The sequence below is a fragment of the Pongo pygmaeus genome, chromosome 10 (assembly GCF_028885625.2).
Source record: "Pongo pygmaeus isolate AG05252 chromosome 10, NHGRI_mPonPyg2-v2.0_pri, whole genome shotgun sequence".
Taxonomy (NCBI): domain Eukaryota; kingdom Metazoa; phylum Chordata; class Mammalia; order Primates; family Hominidae; genus Pongo; species Pongo pygmaeus.
Genome location: NC_072383.2, coordinates 114,704,577 through 114,722,454, shown reverse-complemented (window position 1 = coordinate 114,722,454; position 17,878 = coordinate 114,704,577). Strand labels below are relative to the sequence as shown.

Here is a 17,878-nt window from a genome sequence, read left to right as displayed (position 1 = left end):
TTTTTTCTGATAAATACATACTTTACTGGGTTGTTGTACATACTAGGTAATATATACAAGTGCTTGGTAAACAGTAAAGTCGTATACAATTGGTAGCAATAATTTATAGCAATATGCAAAACTCAAAGTTTAGCACAACACTGTCTGGAGGTAACTACTCAGATGTTTTGTGGGAGACATAGAAATGGACATGTCTGTTTTTAAGAGCTGTGTATTTGCTGAGATGGTTAAAAAAAAAAAGAAGAAAAGAAAAGTACATCCAAGGCCAGGCATGGTGGCTCATGCCTGCAATCCCATCATTTTGGAAGGTCATGGCAGGTGGATTGCTTGAGCTCAGGAGTTTCAGACCATCCTGGGCAACATGGTAGAATCCTGTTTCTACAAAAAATACAAAAATGAGCCATGCATGGTGACAAATGCCTGTAGTTCCAGCTACTTGGGAGGCTGAGGTGGGAGGATGGCTTGAGCCCAGGAGGTGGAGGTTGCCGTGAGCCAAGACAGCATCAGTGCACTCCAGCATGGTCGACAGAGCTAGACCATATCTCAAAAAAATAAAAAAGTACTTCTGGCTTTCATTTGGTAGAGCAGAGAATTTGGATGATTCCTTGTGAAAGGATTTGTCATCAATCAACTATATTAAACTAAAAAAGAACTTTCATAGTCTTTTGTAGTAATCATCATAGAGAAGATATATTAATATAAAAATTAGAATGATCAGTATTTTGAAGTTTTTAATTTCACATCACAATTTGGATTTTTAACAATTGCACTGCATTAAGTTATCCGCTTGTTATCTGTTTGTTTTTGTTTTGCCTTGTACTTAGTGAAATTTGTATTCAACTTAAAATTGAAAGCCTGCTGTGTACTTGATGCTTTGACCTCTGATCAATTCAGAACTCTTAATAGTCATAATTCAGAAACAAGAGGTTTTTTTGATAGGGGATTTCAATGTGGATTAATTAACTATGGATCTTCAAATTCCTTCCCCTTTAACTCTGTATGCTATCGTGTTAGGCCTTGGATAAATAAATCCCCTGATGTCGCCTTATTCCTTAAAACAAACACACACAACTGAACAAAAGTTGCCGATATCCTTGCAGTAAAATGAATTTGCCTAAATTTTCATATCATAGGATGTTGAATTACAGGTTAGGAGTCTTAATGCTGTATCAGAGAGTATCCCGGTCAGCCTTGACATTCTGTAGTTGAATGCTGTATTTTTCTAGATATAGGACAGAATGGGCTACTTTGCCCTCTAAAAAACACCAAGTTTCTCCTGGATTAGCAGAGGGCTTAGGAGGGCCAAATAGTATTAGTGACATTACTCATACCTTATTTGGATTGGCATATCCACTTGCCTCTTTGTTTGATATGTAGAGGTAATTGCAAGTAACAACATTCAACATGCATTTTAACAGATTGGAGTAACAAGTCTTGTTTAATTCCATCTAAGATACCACTCAGATTTTAGTTCAGTCATTTAAGTGCTACTGAAAAGCTTCAACCTAGCTTTAGTCAGAAAAGTCTCTATGGCTTGTTTCTCCCTACTCTTTTCTTTTCTTGGTCATAAATTGTTTCTTTATGATACCATGGGCATATGATCTCTTTAGCTATATCATAGGATGTTTTGGAGAGAAGGTCTATGTTATCTATTTCTACTTCTGTTTATTTCTTTAGTTTGCCTAGTTTTATAATTGGTGTTTGAAAAGCAATTGTAAAATTGAAATTAATTCTTTTGTATCATGAACCAAGTTGGGAACTTTTAAAATGTAGCAAAGAAAGTTCAAATTTCTTATCTCATTTGTAATATAGTAATGCTTTTATCGGAAAGAATAGCGCTTCATTTCCTTAGAATATAAGCATTTGGGTCTTTTTTTAAAATAGACGTAAGCCTGACCATTCAGCTTGTATTATCATCATCTTTCATTGATAATAAGAATATTTAGTTTGTGTTATAAAGTTGCTTCTTTCTTTTTCACCTTGACTTTCATTAAGATGTTTTGCATCATAGTTCTATTGAGAAGAAAATCCATAATATATGCTTACTAAGTCAAATAGATGAAAGTGATTCAATCAGAATTTAATACTGGAAATTGACTTTAGTATTTGTCTTATATAAGATAGAATTAGTAAAATACTCAAAATGTAAACAACAACCAGTATCATCAGTAATCATAATGAACATAGTTGAAAGAAATATATTCATAACCACTGTATTTGGAAAAACTAAGTGGAGTTACTAGAGAGAAACCAGTGAATTTTTAATCCTCTGAAATAAAACGTCAAGACAACCTCTTTCAGTGTTTTAGTACTAAGTTTTAAATACATAGTGTCAGGCATAAGGACAAACAGTATCACACACAAATTTGAAATCTGACCTTGTTAAAAGCTTTGTGCCATTACTTTCTTTTTCCTACCCAGGGCACTGTGTGCCGCTGATATACAGCCATTTAGCTACATGGGTATAAAGCTCCCTCTACTGTTGCCTTTTGCCTTGAAACTCATTGACTGTGTTAAGATTTAAAAATCTAAAACAATCAGTGGAAGTTTGCATCTTTAATATTGTGATGTATGTACCCTTGCTTCTAAGTTGTTTCCAATACATGTGGAATAGGAGTGCCTGTGTATGTGTGTGCCCTTATGGGTGTGTGAGTGTTCATCTGATTAATTGATTTAGGGAGAAAACAAAGAAATCATATGGACAGAGTTCCAGAGAAAAAAAACCATTCTGATACAAATTTTACTCATGATTATAGATAGTGTTATTGCCAGGGGATAGGGGAAAAGCTACATGTATACGAGTTTCAACAATTAAAATGCATATTTATGTTAAATAAGATAGCAGTCTATGAAGTAGGAAACCTTTCCAGAAAATCCTAACATTCCAAATTGCCTTTTTTTTTTTCAGGTGAGAGTGGAGGTATGCAAAGTGCTGCCAGTCACCTGGTTTCCCAAGATGGAGGGATGATAACTATGCACAGTCCAAAGAGATCGGGGAAGATTCCTCCAAAACTCCACAATCATATGGTCCATCGAGTCTGGAAGGAATGCATCCTCAACAGAACCCAGTCCAAGTAAGTTTTCTCGATTATGTCTAGATCATAGTTTGGTAACCATCTCCTTGATTGCTACCTGGAAAATGTCAATCACATTGCACTGTTGTGTGACCAAACTTGAGAGGTCATCAGATTGGTATTTCATCTAAATTTGAAATAAAGATGTTAAAATCAAGACATTTACTGTACTTGATTTCATTATTGAGGAACTTTTTGAAGTTCCTGATACTGTACAGATTGGCATGGTGTTGACCTAATATTTTGTAGCACAGCTGGCACAGGGATTCACCATGGGTATCAGGACAGTAACCAGTGAGTTTGGTTTTTCCTTGCATATCAGTGTATGAATGTATCCCTATTATGAAGGGAAAGAACCTTCCTTGCTGATTTACTATTGTATACAGGCCTTAGTTGTAATTAACAATACATTTTTGAACTAGACTGATGACAGTTGGAGGGGTGTTTATTATCTGCCGTGCTCCTGTTTGTTGATTTGAGAAAATTATGTTCTTTTCTTCCCCCACCTAACTTTCCTTCCTTTCCAGTCTCCCTGCCTTTCTTCTTTAACATACTTTTGGAAAAGGAGAGAATGGATTTTTAGAAAAGACTGCTGCTGATTATTTTAATTGCCTAAACAGTAATGACAAACAGGAGTCAATAAGTGCTATTCCACTTATCAAGATTTATGTAAACATAATCAGCACAGTTTCATATCTGTTTTATTATGAGTAGATGTCTACTTTCTTGACGAATGAAAGTAGACAAATGAGTCTTGATTCTCTGAAACAGAATGAATATGGACATGCATGTCAGTAACATCCAATAACTTCCCTCATTTAGAAGCCAGTGAAATGTTTCTTAAGTGACTACTATTCCAAGTTTTTATACAGATTTAAAACCTTTAAAACCTGTCCTTTGGACCCAGCTTTTAGCAATTTCATACTAAATATTGGCCAATGAATTGATTCTAGAATAGTCCACTGAAGATGTAGTAGAGAGCTCTAAAATAATTGCAGTGGAAAATCATGTCACGTTCTAGAATTAAAAAGTTATCTCTAGTCACTTTAAAATGGTCCTTTCCTTTAGAATAATTGGTACAGATATTTTTACTTCCATCTGCAGTGCCTAGATTATTTCCAAGTAAACATTTTCTTTTTCTTTTCCTTTCACTTATCATCTTTGATTTTTAATCACCATCAACCTTAGACCTCCACAACTCTTAACAGATCATAGTCCCTTTCTCAGCAGTACAGAACAGGGAGATGAGACAACCAGGAGGGCAGTGGAGGGCAGAGAGTGGGAGAACTGCTTGTAGAGCCTGTAGAGCCACTGTTGATGAAACACTTTGCAGTATCTGCTGTAGCAAAATCAGCAATCCAAAAATATTGCCCCTTATTGTTATTTCATTGTGTAATAAAGCGATCTGCTTTTCGCTACCAATTATCAGTGATATGTAGGAGATACTTCTATTTTCTATTTCACATTAGGAGTGCTGCTCTTAAATGCTAGTAAATATTTTACAGGATGAGTATCTTATTCAAAGTTTGTGGGACCAGAAGTGTTTGGGATTTCAGATTTTTTTTTAGATTTTGGAATATTTGCATATACATAATGAGATATCTTGGGGATGGGACTTAACTCTAAGCACAAAGTTCGTTTATGTTTCATGTGCACATAGCCTGAAGGTAATTTTATACAATGTCTTAAAACAATTTTGTGCATGAAACAAAGTTTGTGTACATCGAACCATGAGTAAGCAAGGGTGTCTATCTCAGCCACCCATGTGGATAATCTGGGATTGTTTGGCATCACCATCATTCCTGACTCAGAATTTACATGCTACCGATAAGCAATCACCTCAGCCTTCCAAGTATCTGGGACTACAGGGAAGCGCCATCATGCCCGGCTAATTTTTGTATTTGTATGTATGGGGTTTTGCCATGTTGCCCAGGATGGTCTCAAACTCCTGGACTCAAGCAATCCGCCCACCTTATCCTCCCAAAATGCTGGGATTACAGGTATGAACCACATGCGCCCAGCCAAATGGAAACATTTTGAATCCTGCTTCCAGTACATAAAACAGGTTGTTTTATTCATTGGTTGCTCTGAACTGCATGTCAGCAGGCTACCATTACTATGTGAATGAAATGTATTCAACTCTTGAACAGTTTTCTCCCCAGGGGTATGGGTATTATGTTCACACATAAGTCACATTTTTAACCCTTTTAGGAGGAGCCAAATGTCAACTCCAACTCTTGAAGAAGAGCCTGCTAGCAATCCTGCTACTTGGGATTTTGTGGATCCAACCCAAAGAGTCAGCTGTTCTTGTTCCAGGTATGTAATAAAAAAGGCAAAATAGTAATGGATCGAATGATGGTGCATCTTGTTGATTCATCTCCTGGCCTCACAGATCAGTTCTTCCTGATTCTCCATTCTCCTCCAGTAGAGAAGAAAAAGATTAGTTTTTTTCTTATATGCAGATGATACAGTTTTATTGTCAGGACTCAGAGTTTGTTAGACAATTGGCCCTGTTAACGTATTGCTCCCACAACTTTTTTCTGGTTAGCAGCTTCAAAACAAAAAGCATCAGTTTGACAAGACAATTCTTAGCCCTTTAAATGACTTTATTTAACTACTCTTAATTTTAAAGTAGAGATACATTAAAAACAGATTGGTTTGAGTCAATAGAATTTGGATTAAAGAGACTTTATGTAGATAATTTGTTTTGTTGCTAGCAGTGGTATTTTTTGATCGAGACAGGTATTTGGTCACAACTGCTAAAAGCTAAAACTGTTGCGGTCATGATATCTTGACTAAATGAATAAACTTATTCATTTAGTTCTTTGGATACGTCCTCAGATTGCTTTTTTGTAGAAAATTTTTGCATTCTTCGTGGATATTCCATTGACTTACCACTCTTTGTTGTAGTAAAGAATCTTATTGTCATGGGTTTTCATTAGGGTTCTTAAATTCTTTAAGTGGGCGTAAGCCTTAACCCCCAGCTCATTTGACAGTTAGAAGAAGTGGTGATGATTTTTCACCTAGACTGGGCTATTTTGAGTAGCCCTGCTTCTGAAATGTACACTTTCAAATTTGATACTGTTCAATGTTGATAAAAAGTTCAGGTAAGATAAGCATATTTAGAAGATGGCCATTCATGTCTCTGGTGAGATCAGGGCTTCTTAATGTAGCATGAGTGACTTGGCTTCAGGCTGAGGAGGTAGTCCATACGCCCCCTGCATATATGCAGACTGCTGCGTGTGTACACTTAGGGAACAGCTTTGACACCTTTTCCTCTTCTCCCCTGCCCCTTGAATTGATTCTTTTATCAAGCTCTGCCTTGGTAGCCTCTTGTTGAGAGATGTAAGGATAAGCCTAATGAAACTCATTATTGATTTTTCAGGGAGGATGTTTTTGAAGAAGTTGTTTGCTCATTAAGGGTTCCCTCTCTGAGTATGTGAGAGCCTCTCTCTGGTGTTAGTGGGTGAATACCTCCTTTACTCTTGTCTCTAGGCTGTTGTGAATTGTGTGACAAAAAGTATTTTCCCAGTAACTTTGACTTATGGACAGCTCACAGCCAAGTTAAGGCCCGCCTTTAACACATACATAGGATATAAATTGTAGTGTATTTAACTTTTCTTTCATCTTATTTTCCCTGCTCTTTCCTTAGCCCAGATTTTTTCACTTAAAAAAATAACCTATTTACTGACTTTTACACATTTTTATTAGCTACCTGGAATTATTTTTGTAACACATTAAGTGTAAATAAACAAATAATGCTTTCCTTTTTGTTTTCTGGAATTATTGCTGTATTTCTTTGCCAAATGTGTATATCTTCAGGTCTTTTTTTAATAACTATATGCATACCAAGGCACCTTTCCATTGACTTTCCAACTTCTGTCCCAACCTGACTTTCACATAGTCTTGTATTTTGGGGGATGCCTTTAAGAAAAATCCTTAGGCTGGGTGCAGTGGCTCATGCCTGTAATCCTAGCACTTTGGGAAGCCAAGGCAGGCAGATCACGAGGTCAAGAGTTCGAGACCAGCCTGACGAACATGGTGAAACCCCATTTCTACTTAAAAAAAAAAAAAAAACAAAAACAAAAAAACAAAAATTAGCCAGCCATGGTGGTGCGTGCCTGTAATCCCGGCTGCTCAGGAGGCTGAGGCAGGAGAATTGCTTGAACCCGGGAGGCGGAGGTTGCAGTGAGCCGAGATCGCACCACTGTACTCCAGCCTAGGTGACACGGTGAGACTCCATCTCAAAAAAAAAAAGAAAAATCCTTAATTTTTACCATGTATGCTTCCCCGCAAACCTGGAACCCTGTTGTGGTCATTTTTATCACAATTTTCTCTTCCCAGCCTACAGACTTTTTAGATATAATCTGTCACTGGATTTCACACTGACTTCCTTTGAAATGCCTGTTGTAGTCCTTCTCCTTTCCTTGTTCTTTTAGCATGATCTATTTCTACATGCTTGGGCCCTGCCTCAGGTTTCTTCCTACCACCAGTCACCCATATAGTGTGCCAACTTCATCTGACTTTCCCACTGCCTGCACCAGGTTCCTTTCCTGCTGAGACGCACTGTGATTCTCTCCTACCTACTGTGCATTCCTCTTGTTCTAACCTTTTTGCAATGTAGCTGAATCATTAAATACAGTTGAAAAAACTTACTTTATGATTAGATTATCTACTTTGCAAAAAATCTTTACTTTGAAGAGGGTATCATAAAGTGTCTCTCAAAGAACTAGTATGGGTAAATGCTCTCTGAGAAAAAAAGTCTAAAAGACTTTTAAATTTTAGGTTTTAAAGTAAGTACCTTCATAAGATATTGAGATACTTTCTGATGAGACATTCACGTGTTACTGTGGTACCATGCTCGTTGAGCTTAAAGGCAAGAAGTTCAGGAGTGTTTGTTTTTATTTTTTTTGGAGTAGCAAAGACTTTGGCAAGAGTATTTGCAGATTATCTGCTGCAGGATTACCGAGCCCGTTATGGTACAGACCACTCCTTCCACTATTTAATGGCCTTACGGAGCAGGGCAGCCATCCTGCTGTCCCACTAAACCATCCCATCATGCCCCACAAATCCGTTTTACTGCTCACTAGGGCATCATTTAGTGCAATGCAGCAGTAATTTAATGCCACCCTAGTGGCCTCAGAGAGTGACTACTACACTGGCAGGAGAGCTCACGTTTTTCCCCGGGAATGATTTATATATTGGGAGGTACTGGCTGACCTGCAGTATAACTTTGTTGTACAGATTAAACCCTGGCATCATCTAGTGGGCTCTTACTGAGCCATTTTTCACACCCATGCTTGCCAAGAAGTGTGTTAAGATGTGAGCCGACTTGGTTTTTCTGCTTAGATGGTTCAGGTGCATTTGTGTATGTGTGGTGTTAACTTCTGTCATTTTAACGTGTGTCTGTAAGATCCAAAGTTGTCTTTTATCCCTTCTTGCCTAGATATAGTGGCACATAAAGTTGCTAGTATATTTATCCTATTAAATGTTCTTAGGATTGAAACTTACTGTTTTAGTTCCACACTTTGAGGCAGAGTAGTTGCATAGTTAATTTTATTCCCAATTTACAGCACTACAAGCCATTATAAGCCATTCTATATTACAGTTAGTAGAGTGTTATAAAATAGAAATTGGAAGCTTTGTTGTTTCTTGGCAGAGAATCTCATGGCTCTACTCTCACGGTTTTAAGATGCAGTATGAATAGGTTATCTGAGGCCCTCACCCAATCTAAAAGATTTGGGTTTTTTTGAATCAGTGATTTGTAGGGGTTAGCAATGTACTTTACATCTTTTGTTATGCCCATTTCTTATCTGCTTAACTTATATGTGATTGATTCTTCATTTTTCATTGGGGTGTATTGTGTTTTTTAGTTATATAAGTATAATTAAAAACTAGAGCCCTTTTATATGTATTAGTACATCTAATGTATGCTTTGAAAGGCAAAATTTTGTCAGAATCTCTTTTCTTAATGTTATAATGATGTAATTATTTACTCTCATTTTAGGCATAAGCTTTTAAAACGTTGTGCAGTCGGACCCAATCGACCTCCCACAATATCTCAACCAGGGTTCAGTGCAGGACCATCATCATCTTCATCTTTACCACCTCCTGCTTCTTCTAAGCACAAAACAACAGAAAGACAGGAAAAAGGAGACAAGCTGCAAAAGAGACCCTTAATACCATTTCACCATAGGCCCTCTGTGGCCGAAGAATTATGCATGGAACAAGATACACCAGGACAGAAACTAGGGTTGGCAGGGATAGACTCCTCCTTAGAGGTGTCTAGCAGTAGGAAGTATGATAAGCAAATGGCCGTGCCTTCCAGAAATACAAGCAAGCAAATGAATCTGAATCCTATGGATTCACCTCATTCCCCTATATCCCCTCTGCCACCAACACTCAGCCCTCAGCCACGAGGTCAGGAAACAGAGAGTTTGGACCCACCATCTGTCCCTGTGAATCCAGCCCTCTATGGAAATGGACTAGAACTCCAGCAGTTGTCTACTCTGGATGACAGAACTGTCCTCGTAGGCCAAAGACTGCCTCTCATGGCAGAGGTCAGCGAGACAGCCTTATATTGTGGGATTAGGCCCTCGAACCCGGAGTCATCAGAAAAGTGGTGGCATAGTTATCGTCTCCCACCCAGTGATGATGCTGAGTTCAGACCTCCAGAGCTCCAGGGTGAGAGATGTGATGCCAAAATGGAGGTAAACTCAGAGAGCACTGCATTGCAAAGGTAAGACAGCTCTCTGCACCACCCACCCATCCACCGGAAGGGCATGGGCTCACTCCCCATCTCTCCCTGCTAAACTTTCAGGTTCAAAATTGAAGTAGGCTTTTCTTTGTCCTTCTTGATTCTGGATATGGAAAATGTTTAATGGTCAAATGCTTTGTCCTACTTACAGGTTAGCACACATGTCATTTGACACATGGGCATATAAAGAACTCTATGCCATTTTAGTACACTCCAAATATATTAATACATTTTTGCCCTACTGTTTGTTAATTAAAGAATAAATTAAAGAATATAGCTTTATAAGACTTTCCATACTGCTATCAGTGCCTTCTTTGTATGTTGACATTTTTGAGGAAGGCTTTGCCTACATTCAGGTGTATGTATCATGTATCTAGTATAATATTTATAGCTCTTTTGAGCCACCCGTTCTAAAACTACATAGATTATCTCATTTAATCTTCACTGTACCATATTATTATGTTAATTTTATAACTGAGAAACTAGGGCCATGCAGTTAGTAAATGACACAGATGGAATTTGAAACTAGGCAGTCTGTCCTGAGAACCTGTGCACTTAAGTGGAATTGATGGGCCCAGAGACAAAAACATATATTCTTGACAAAGTATGCTAATTTTTATTTAATCATGAATATAAACTGTAAAAGCAAATCACTATATTGGTGAATTTTTAGTTGTTTTTACAAAAAGTTTAAGCTTTGTAAATGCTTTAAGTCATAAATGCTCTTTTTTTTTTTTTTTTAAATAAACTCATTTAACTTTGTTTATCTTGTTTAAATTGTCATTTTGTCTTTTAGACTCTTAGCACAACCTAACAAACGGTTTAAAATCTGGCAAGACAAACAGCCCCAGATGCAGCCACTCCACTTCCTTGACCCATTGCCTCTATCACAACAACCTGGAGACAGTTTGGGAGAAGTGAATGACCCCTATACCTTTGAAGATGGTGACATAAAATACATCTTTACAGCCAACAAGAAATGCAAACAAGGGACGGAGAAAGATTCCCTGAAAAAGAATAAGGTACCATTTAACAGAGAGAGAGTCCAGCATGGTGTGGGTTTCTATCTATGTCAGTACAACATGTGTGGGAAGACTTTGGAGGCAGAACGTTTGAGATAGTCTTGCCTGATTGCTCTGTCCCCATATTCATGCTCTTGGTACTATTGTATTGAACAGCGTATTGTTCCTTTTTATGTCATGGCTCACCTTTGTTTAAAAGTCAGCCGAACATAAATGAAGCCTCATATTTTCCAGGCTATAGCTTGTACAGTGCATGTTTTCTCTCATGTGCTAATTCTTGTTGGCCTATGCTCCCTATTTCTTTTAAAATATTATTCCAAAGTACCCAAAATGTAAAGGAAAAAATGTTTGTAACAGTAGGTATACACAATTTATGGAGCGCTTCTTATCCTTACTGTGCTGAGCGCTATACCTATATATTCTCTGGATTAATATCAACTCTACCCATAGACTATCAGTATCAATTTTACTGGTTTCGTCATCATAAAAATGAGTACTGGTTGTGTCTGCTGTCTTTAATTTTAAATTTTCAGACATTCTAAAATGCTGGGCCATTGAAATAGGTATTCTTGAGAATCAAGGAAATAAGACAATTATAACAGGCCGGTATAGTTAGGGGAATGCTTTTTAGATTGTTTTATACAGATCTCCCTAGACCCAGAAAGCCGAATCTATAATTTAGCATCTAAAATGTTGTTAAAGGCAGCTTTTAACACCATGGCAGGTCTGTAATCAAATGCCACCAGTACTGCTTAGGCATAAAACACTGATTGACTCAGAATACCCCATAGGATTGAGGGGAAAGTGGGGAACTCATGGTTCTGTTGAAATTCCAGAGAAAGGACCTATCTTTTATTTCCTTTGGTTGCATAGACCATGGTTTATCATACTTGTGCTCATAACAAGTTCCATTCTACCCTCTAATTCTTTGTGTTCTCCCTCATATTTCACACTTTGGGTTGGTGTTCATGTGTTTTGTTTGGCTGAATTTATTATACAGTCAGAGGATGGATTTGGTACCAAGGATGTCACTACACCAGGTCATTCCACGCCGGTGCCTGATGGGAAAAATGCCATGTCTATTTTCAGTTCTGCTACTAAAACAGGTGTGTACAATGATTATTTGCCTCACTTGGATTGTTGCTAAAATAAAATGCAAAGGAGATGCCTCTCAATGTAAAATTTTATTCTTATTGTAGTAAGAATTTCATCTCATCTTTAATATATTTTTCATAGTTTGTTTTTCAGTTCCTTTCAAAACTGATAAACATATTTGGAAATAATTGTCTCTAAATTTAACTAAAACCATAGGGAAAAACTCACAGGCAGGTCGTGTTCATTGAGATCCGTGTCCTCTCCCTACTCCTTTGCGCTTGGTGGAGTTGTTTATTCTGTGTCTTTTGCCTCCTTTCCTACAGATGTCCGGCAGGATAATGCTGCTGGCAGAGCTGGCTCCAGTAGCCTTACGCAGGTAACAGATTTGGCACCTTCCCTGCATGACTTAGACAACATCTTTGATAATTCTGATGACGACGAACTTGGGGTGAGTTTGCCATAGCTACATAAACAAAAATATCGCTACATGAAAGGGCTTTATGTCAGTGTTGTAGTATTTCTTTATGGTTTGGTCTCCTGAATTTGGGGGCTCTTATTTCAGGTTCTGAATGTTCTTTATAAATGTCTGTATACTGGAATCTAGTCACGCTGTATAAAAAAAGTTTGTATACTTGGAAAAGATTGTAAAGGTTATTGGTGTAGTGTATCCACCTCGAGTTTTGTTCATTGAAGGATCTTTTTCATTAGTGTATTCCAGTTGTACATATTAAAATCTTTCACATTTATTTGAATAAATTCTTCTAAATATCACAGGACTACTAGAAATGTATTATGTTGTCCCTTAGGTTTGATTTTTAAAGTAGTGCCCACATGACTTTATTCATCTAATAAGTCAGAGGTTAGATATGCAAATATGATTTATACTTTCTAAGATCATGGCATCATTGTAGGTGAATAGAATTTATATACATAGAAGTTAAATACTACAAGGCAGCATATGATTTAAAATGACAGAGAAGAATAATTATTATAATTCTTTGGAGATCAGCAGAACTAAGAGTCAGGAAATGTGTATCCTCATCCTCCTAACCAACTCTGTACCTTTGGGCAAATACAAGTGCCTGTTTTTTCTGGGAGACCTAGAGATGAGTAAGATAGGCTCTGTTTTCAAAAAGTCAGCTTATTAGTTTATTTTTCTTTCATTTATTCACTTATCTACCTCCGTGTTCATCCATTTTACATATATTTGTTAATTGTTTGAAGGTTAATTCCTTTGTGGTGGTACTAAGGCTAATCATTGAGGTTAGAAATATGATTAAATTACCACCCTTATACTTGAGACACTCACAGACGTAAGGAGAAATGGCACATAAAGTTATAATGTACTTATTGCTGTGAGTACAGTAATAGACCTGAATCTAAAGTTGCTGGACGTTCAGATATGAATCCAGTGACCAAGTGATGGGGAGCAGTGTTTAAGTTAAGGCTTGAAAGTTAAGTAGGAAACATTTCTAAAGCCCATTCTAATTTTAAAATAAAATGTATCTAACAGATATTATACACCATTACTATTATAAGTACTCAGAAGATGAGGAGATCATAACGGTCTGGAAGAATGGATTGTACTTGAAATGTGGAAAGACGGGGTCATTGAGAGGAAGGGGGAGGGACATTAGTTTAAGTGTGGAATGAGCCTTGATTAAACAACAAAAATGAACCAGATTAGCTTTCAGGGATAAGGAACAGACCATTGGTCTGTTTTTTTGGATAATTAGAGACTGATACGTCTAGGAAAGTTTTGGATTTTAAACTTTACCAATATGTGTTCCTCTGAGGGCTGCTGAGTATAGAACTGAACTGGCAGAAGGGCTGTTTTTTTTTTCCGGTCTGACGTGCAGAAAGCAGGAATCCTCTAATCTGGTAACTTTTGTTGGATTGGAACGCTAGAATCTGAATTTATACAGTGGCCACATGAAGGAAAAGGACATGACAATGTGAAAAACTCTGGTAGAAGAAATGACTCATTTCTTCATTGCTGATCCAGGCATTGAATTTGACTATCCACCGGAGGCCAAGTGCTGCCTGGGTTTGGTTTTAAAGATACAGAGGGTTAGGATAGGTGCTTTGGCAGTGGTGATGGGAATCAAATATGAAAAGAAAAGGAGGTACAAGTCAAAGGAGGAGAAAGAAAGGAACAGAGCAAGCATTTTGGAGTGGCCTGCCTGATCTGTTCATGGCCACCATCCTGGTAATTGTTTCTGCTCTGGGCCACTGAACTTATTCTTTGTATAAATTATGAATTACTATTAGGTTTAATGAAGAAATGTTTAACTGTCAGGAGTATACTTTTAGTAATGTTAACATGAAAAGGAGAATTGGACATTTTCCATCAGATTTTCATTTCTTTGAGTGTTTTTGCTTTACTCTGATTTTTAGTCTGGCATTTAATCACATGAGCAGTTTACCTTAGAATATATTGCTAATCCATCTTACTACTCGTAAATGGAGTTGGGAGGCTATTGGCTAAGTTGTCATCTCATGTGTCTTTGAATTTAATTTTAATTTTACATTTCAGTGTTGTGACATTGTATAAGTATAAATAAATAAAAGGCCTATTTGTAAAAATCATTTTTTGCTTTATTTTATATTTTATTTTAATTCATCACCAGTTCATTTAATGTTAAAGATAATCTTGCCCAGTAATGCACTTGGTTTGTTTTTGAGTAACAGATCAGAGAAAAACCTTCTGAATATTTCAGTAATTTTACAAAATAAGGTTATTTTTGGTGAAGATAAATAGTTACTATAAAAATAGGTACAGAAGATACATAGTTTGTTGTGATAAATGCAAAAAAAAAAAAAAGATTTGGAGGGCTTGAGATTATGCCTTTTAGCTGCTTGCTTCCAAGTATAAGGGAAACCAGACTAATTGTCAGTTACTACTGGATGCACCACCCTAATGTAACATTGTGTCCCTGAAAATTGACTTGGGAGGGAACAATTGCTTAAGGTCTGCAAGCTCTCCTTTGATGGCACAATCTGCCCTCACAAGATCCATGAAAAGAATTCACTGTTTCTTACACTTGATAAGCTTGTAACCATCTCCTTTGTTTCACTATCTGTTGGTATTTCTAGAGGTTCACCTGGTAAACGCTTCTACCAAGAGGCATCTACCAATAGGCATACATTAGGAAATATTTGAATGCTGCCCTACTTATATACATGTCACTCTGTTTTAATAACATCATCTGTTCTTAGGCTGTATCACCTGCTCTGCGCTCAACAAAAATGCCTACAGTTGGGACAGAAGACCGACCTCTTGGGAAGGATGGAAGAGCTGCTGTTCCTTATCCACCAAGTAAGTAGAGAAACTTGACTGAGCCATTGTGGCTCACTGCCTATAACTTAGATATAATATTCTCATACTCAGTGGTGCTTTATCTTTATCTGAAATTCCCCCTTCTTTTGACAGAATTCTAACTGTGAATTAAAACCTATATAAATTGGTGTTCTGAGATGGCAGGCAGCTAATCATATACAGAAACCATCTTAATTTGAATTCCTTTCCTTTGTTTTCCAGTTAAGAATTAGCTTTTTGTAGCTTAAAATGTAGAAAAACATGTTTTAGGTTTGTTTTTCTAATAGTCCTTTCCTAGTAGAATAAATGCTGCACAAATGACTTTTCAAACTGACATTCTATTATAAGACTGTGTAAAATGTTTCTGTTTTTATAAATGTAATTCACTCAAGGATATTGGATATTTGATTTCAGTGGTCCTTTTCAAGATGCATACCAAAGTTTTTGTGTTTCCTTTTGAGATCAGCTAGTTTTACCATATATGCTGACAAAGAGATGAACCTCTTTTTTTCGAGTATATTCTTTGCCCTAAGAAACCACATTATTCTACAAGAGGAAAGAAAGTCAGGGTAGCTTATGTGGCTACTCTGAAGCAGAAACATAATTCCATTGCAAATCATTCTTTAACACCTTCTCATTAACTTCGGCTGGTAATGAGAACAAATTGAGGGGAAAAACCACCATGTCATAGGGATGAGTCAAAAAGCTTTATGAACCTATAAATGTAGTGCTGATTTACTCAAATCTAGAAGTGGGAAGTATACAGAGATTGGATTTTGACAGCTTTAGTGGATCCATAGCTTTTTAAAATATGCAGAGCTTTCTCAAGCATGACATGGGTGAAAATGAATAATGATAGCCAGCCCGTTGCTGTAGTTTTTTTAATTAAACATTTTTCTTGTTTTATTACTCTGCGCTGCAGAATTTCACAAACATGGAACTTCACAGATTAAAAGAAACAGTATTAAAATAGATATGTGTAGGTCAGATGAGTGAGTTTTTCCTCTTTTTTGAATCCATCGATCCTTTACCCTTTTTGACATGATGTGATGTGTAGTGATGTGAAATGTTAGAATGTCTGATAACTCAGCCAAGGCTTTTCACGTGCAGACATCCTGCTAGTTAGCGGCATTGCCCAGTGAAGTATATTGTGTGCTCTATCCTTTCTCTCATTTCTATCCGAAAAAGAATTATTTCAAAAAGAAGCTACTCAAAATTCAAAATTTTATGATAAAGTGCACGTTATAAAAACGAATCAATTTGAAATGTAGCACCGAATATTAACACCAGGAAAACCCAGATATGCAAGAATCCAGAGGATCGTTTTAATGTGTACAAAGCATATATATAAATATGTATTTGTGAGAGCATATGTATTTGTGGGATGGGGTGGGGGAGTGAGGGGAACACACAGTATTTCCTCCCAAGAAATGACAATGAAAATAGCCTGGCAAGATATTTTAATCTCAGCAAGAGCTTTTTGGGCATTGAGGTGAGAAGACAAATGTATTATAGAAGTTAACGTCTAGCCTGTAATCCCAGCACTTTGGGAGCCCAAGGTGAGCAGATTACTTGAGGTCAGGAGTTGGAGACCAACCTGGCCAACATGGTGAAACCCCATCTCTACTTAAAATACAAAAATTGGCACCACATGATGGTGTGCGCCTCTAATCCCAGCTACTCGGGAGGCTGAGGCAGGAGAATCACTTGAACCCAGGAGGCGGAGGTTGCGGTGAGCCGAGATAGCACCACTGCACTCCAGCCTCGGCGACAGAGCAAGACTCCATCTCAAAAAACAGAAACAAAACAAAATTAATGTCTAAATAACACTGTCCAATAGAAATACAAGGGAAGCCACAAATGAGAGCCACATGTGCAATTTCACATTTTCTAGTGGCTATTTAAAGAAATTAATTTTAATAATATACAGTATTTTATTTAAGTATCCAGATCTTTGACAAACCTGAGAAAAACAAGCAATGGGGAAAGGATTCCCTATTTAATAAATGGTGCTGGGAAAACTGGCTAGCCGTATGTAGAAAGCGGAAACTGGATCCCTTCCTTACGCCTTATACAAAAATTAATTCAAGATGGATTAAAGACTGAAATGTTAGACCTAAAACCATAAAAACCCTAGAAGAAAACCTAGGCAATACCATTCAGGACATAGGCATGGGCAAGGACTTCATGTCTCAAACACCAAAAGCAATGGCAACAAAAGCCAACATTGAAAAATGGGATCTGATTAAAGAGCTTCTGCACAGCAAAAGAAACTACCATCAGAGTGAACAGGCAACCTACAAAATGGGAGAAAATTTTCGCAACCTACTCATCTGACAAAGGGCTAATATCCAGAATCTACAATGAACTCAAACAAATTTACAAGAAAAAAACAACCCCATCAAAAAGTGGGTGAAGGACATGAACAGACACTTCTCAAAAGAAGACATTTATGCAGCCAAAAAACACATGAAAAAATGTCCACCATCGCTGGCTATCAGAGAAATCCAAATCAAAACCACAATGAGATACCGTCTCACACCAGTTAGAATGGCAATCATTAAAAAGTCAGGAAACAACAGGTGCTGGAGAGGATGTGGAGAAATAGGAA

General features: G+C 37.2%; 1 protein-coding gene across 4 annotated transcripts in view; it reads left to right on the top strand.

The window, feature by feature from the left end:
* Positions 1-17,878, top strand: part of MED13L (mediator complex subunit 13L) — a 320,014-nt gene that overhangs the window by 259,976 nt on the left and 42,160 nt on the right. For all 4 annotated transcript variants that reach the window (XM_054445342.2, XM_054445341.2, XM_054445343.2 and 1 more), the window contains 7 exons: positions 2,909-3,074; positions 5,286-5,390; positions 9,082-9,813; positions 10,628-10,853; positions 11,854-11,959; positions 12,272-12,396; positions 15,168-15,267. In XM_054445342.2, the coding sequence (XP_054301317.1) occupies positions 2,909-3,074; positions 5,286-5,390; positions 9,082-9,813; positions 10,628-10,853; positions 11,854-11,959; positions 12,272-12,396; positions 15,168-15,267 (1,560 nt within the window). The remainder of the gene's footprint in view (positions 1-2,908; positions 3,075-5,285; positions 5,391-9,081; positions 9,814-10,627; positions 10,854-11,853; positions 11,960-12,271; positions 12,397-15,167; positions 15,268-17,878) is intronic.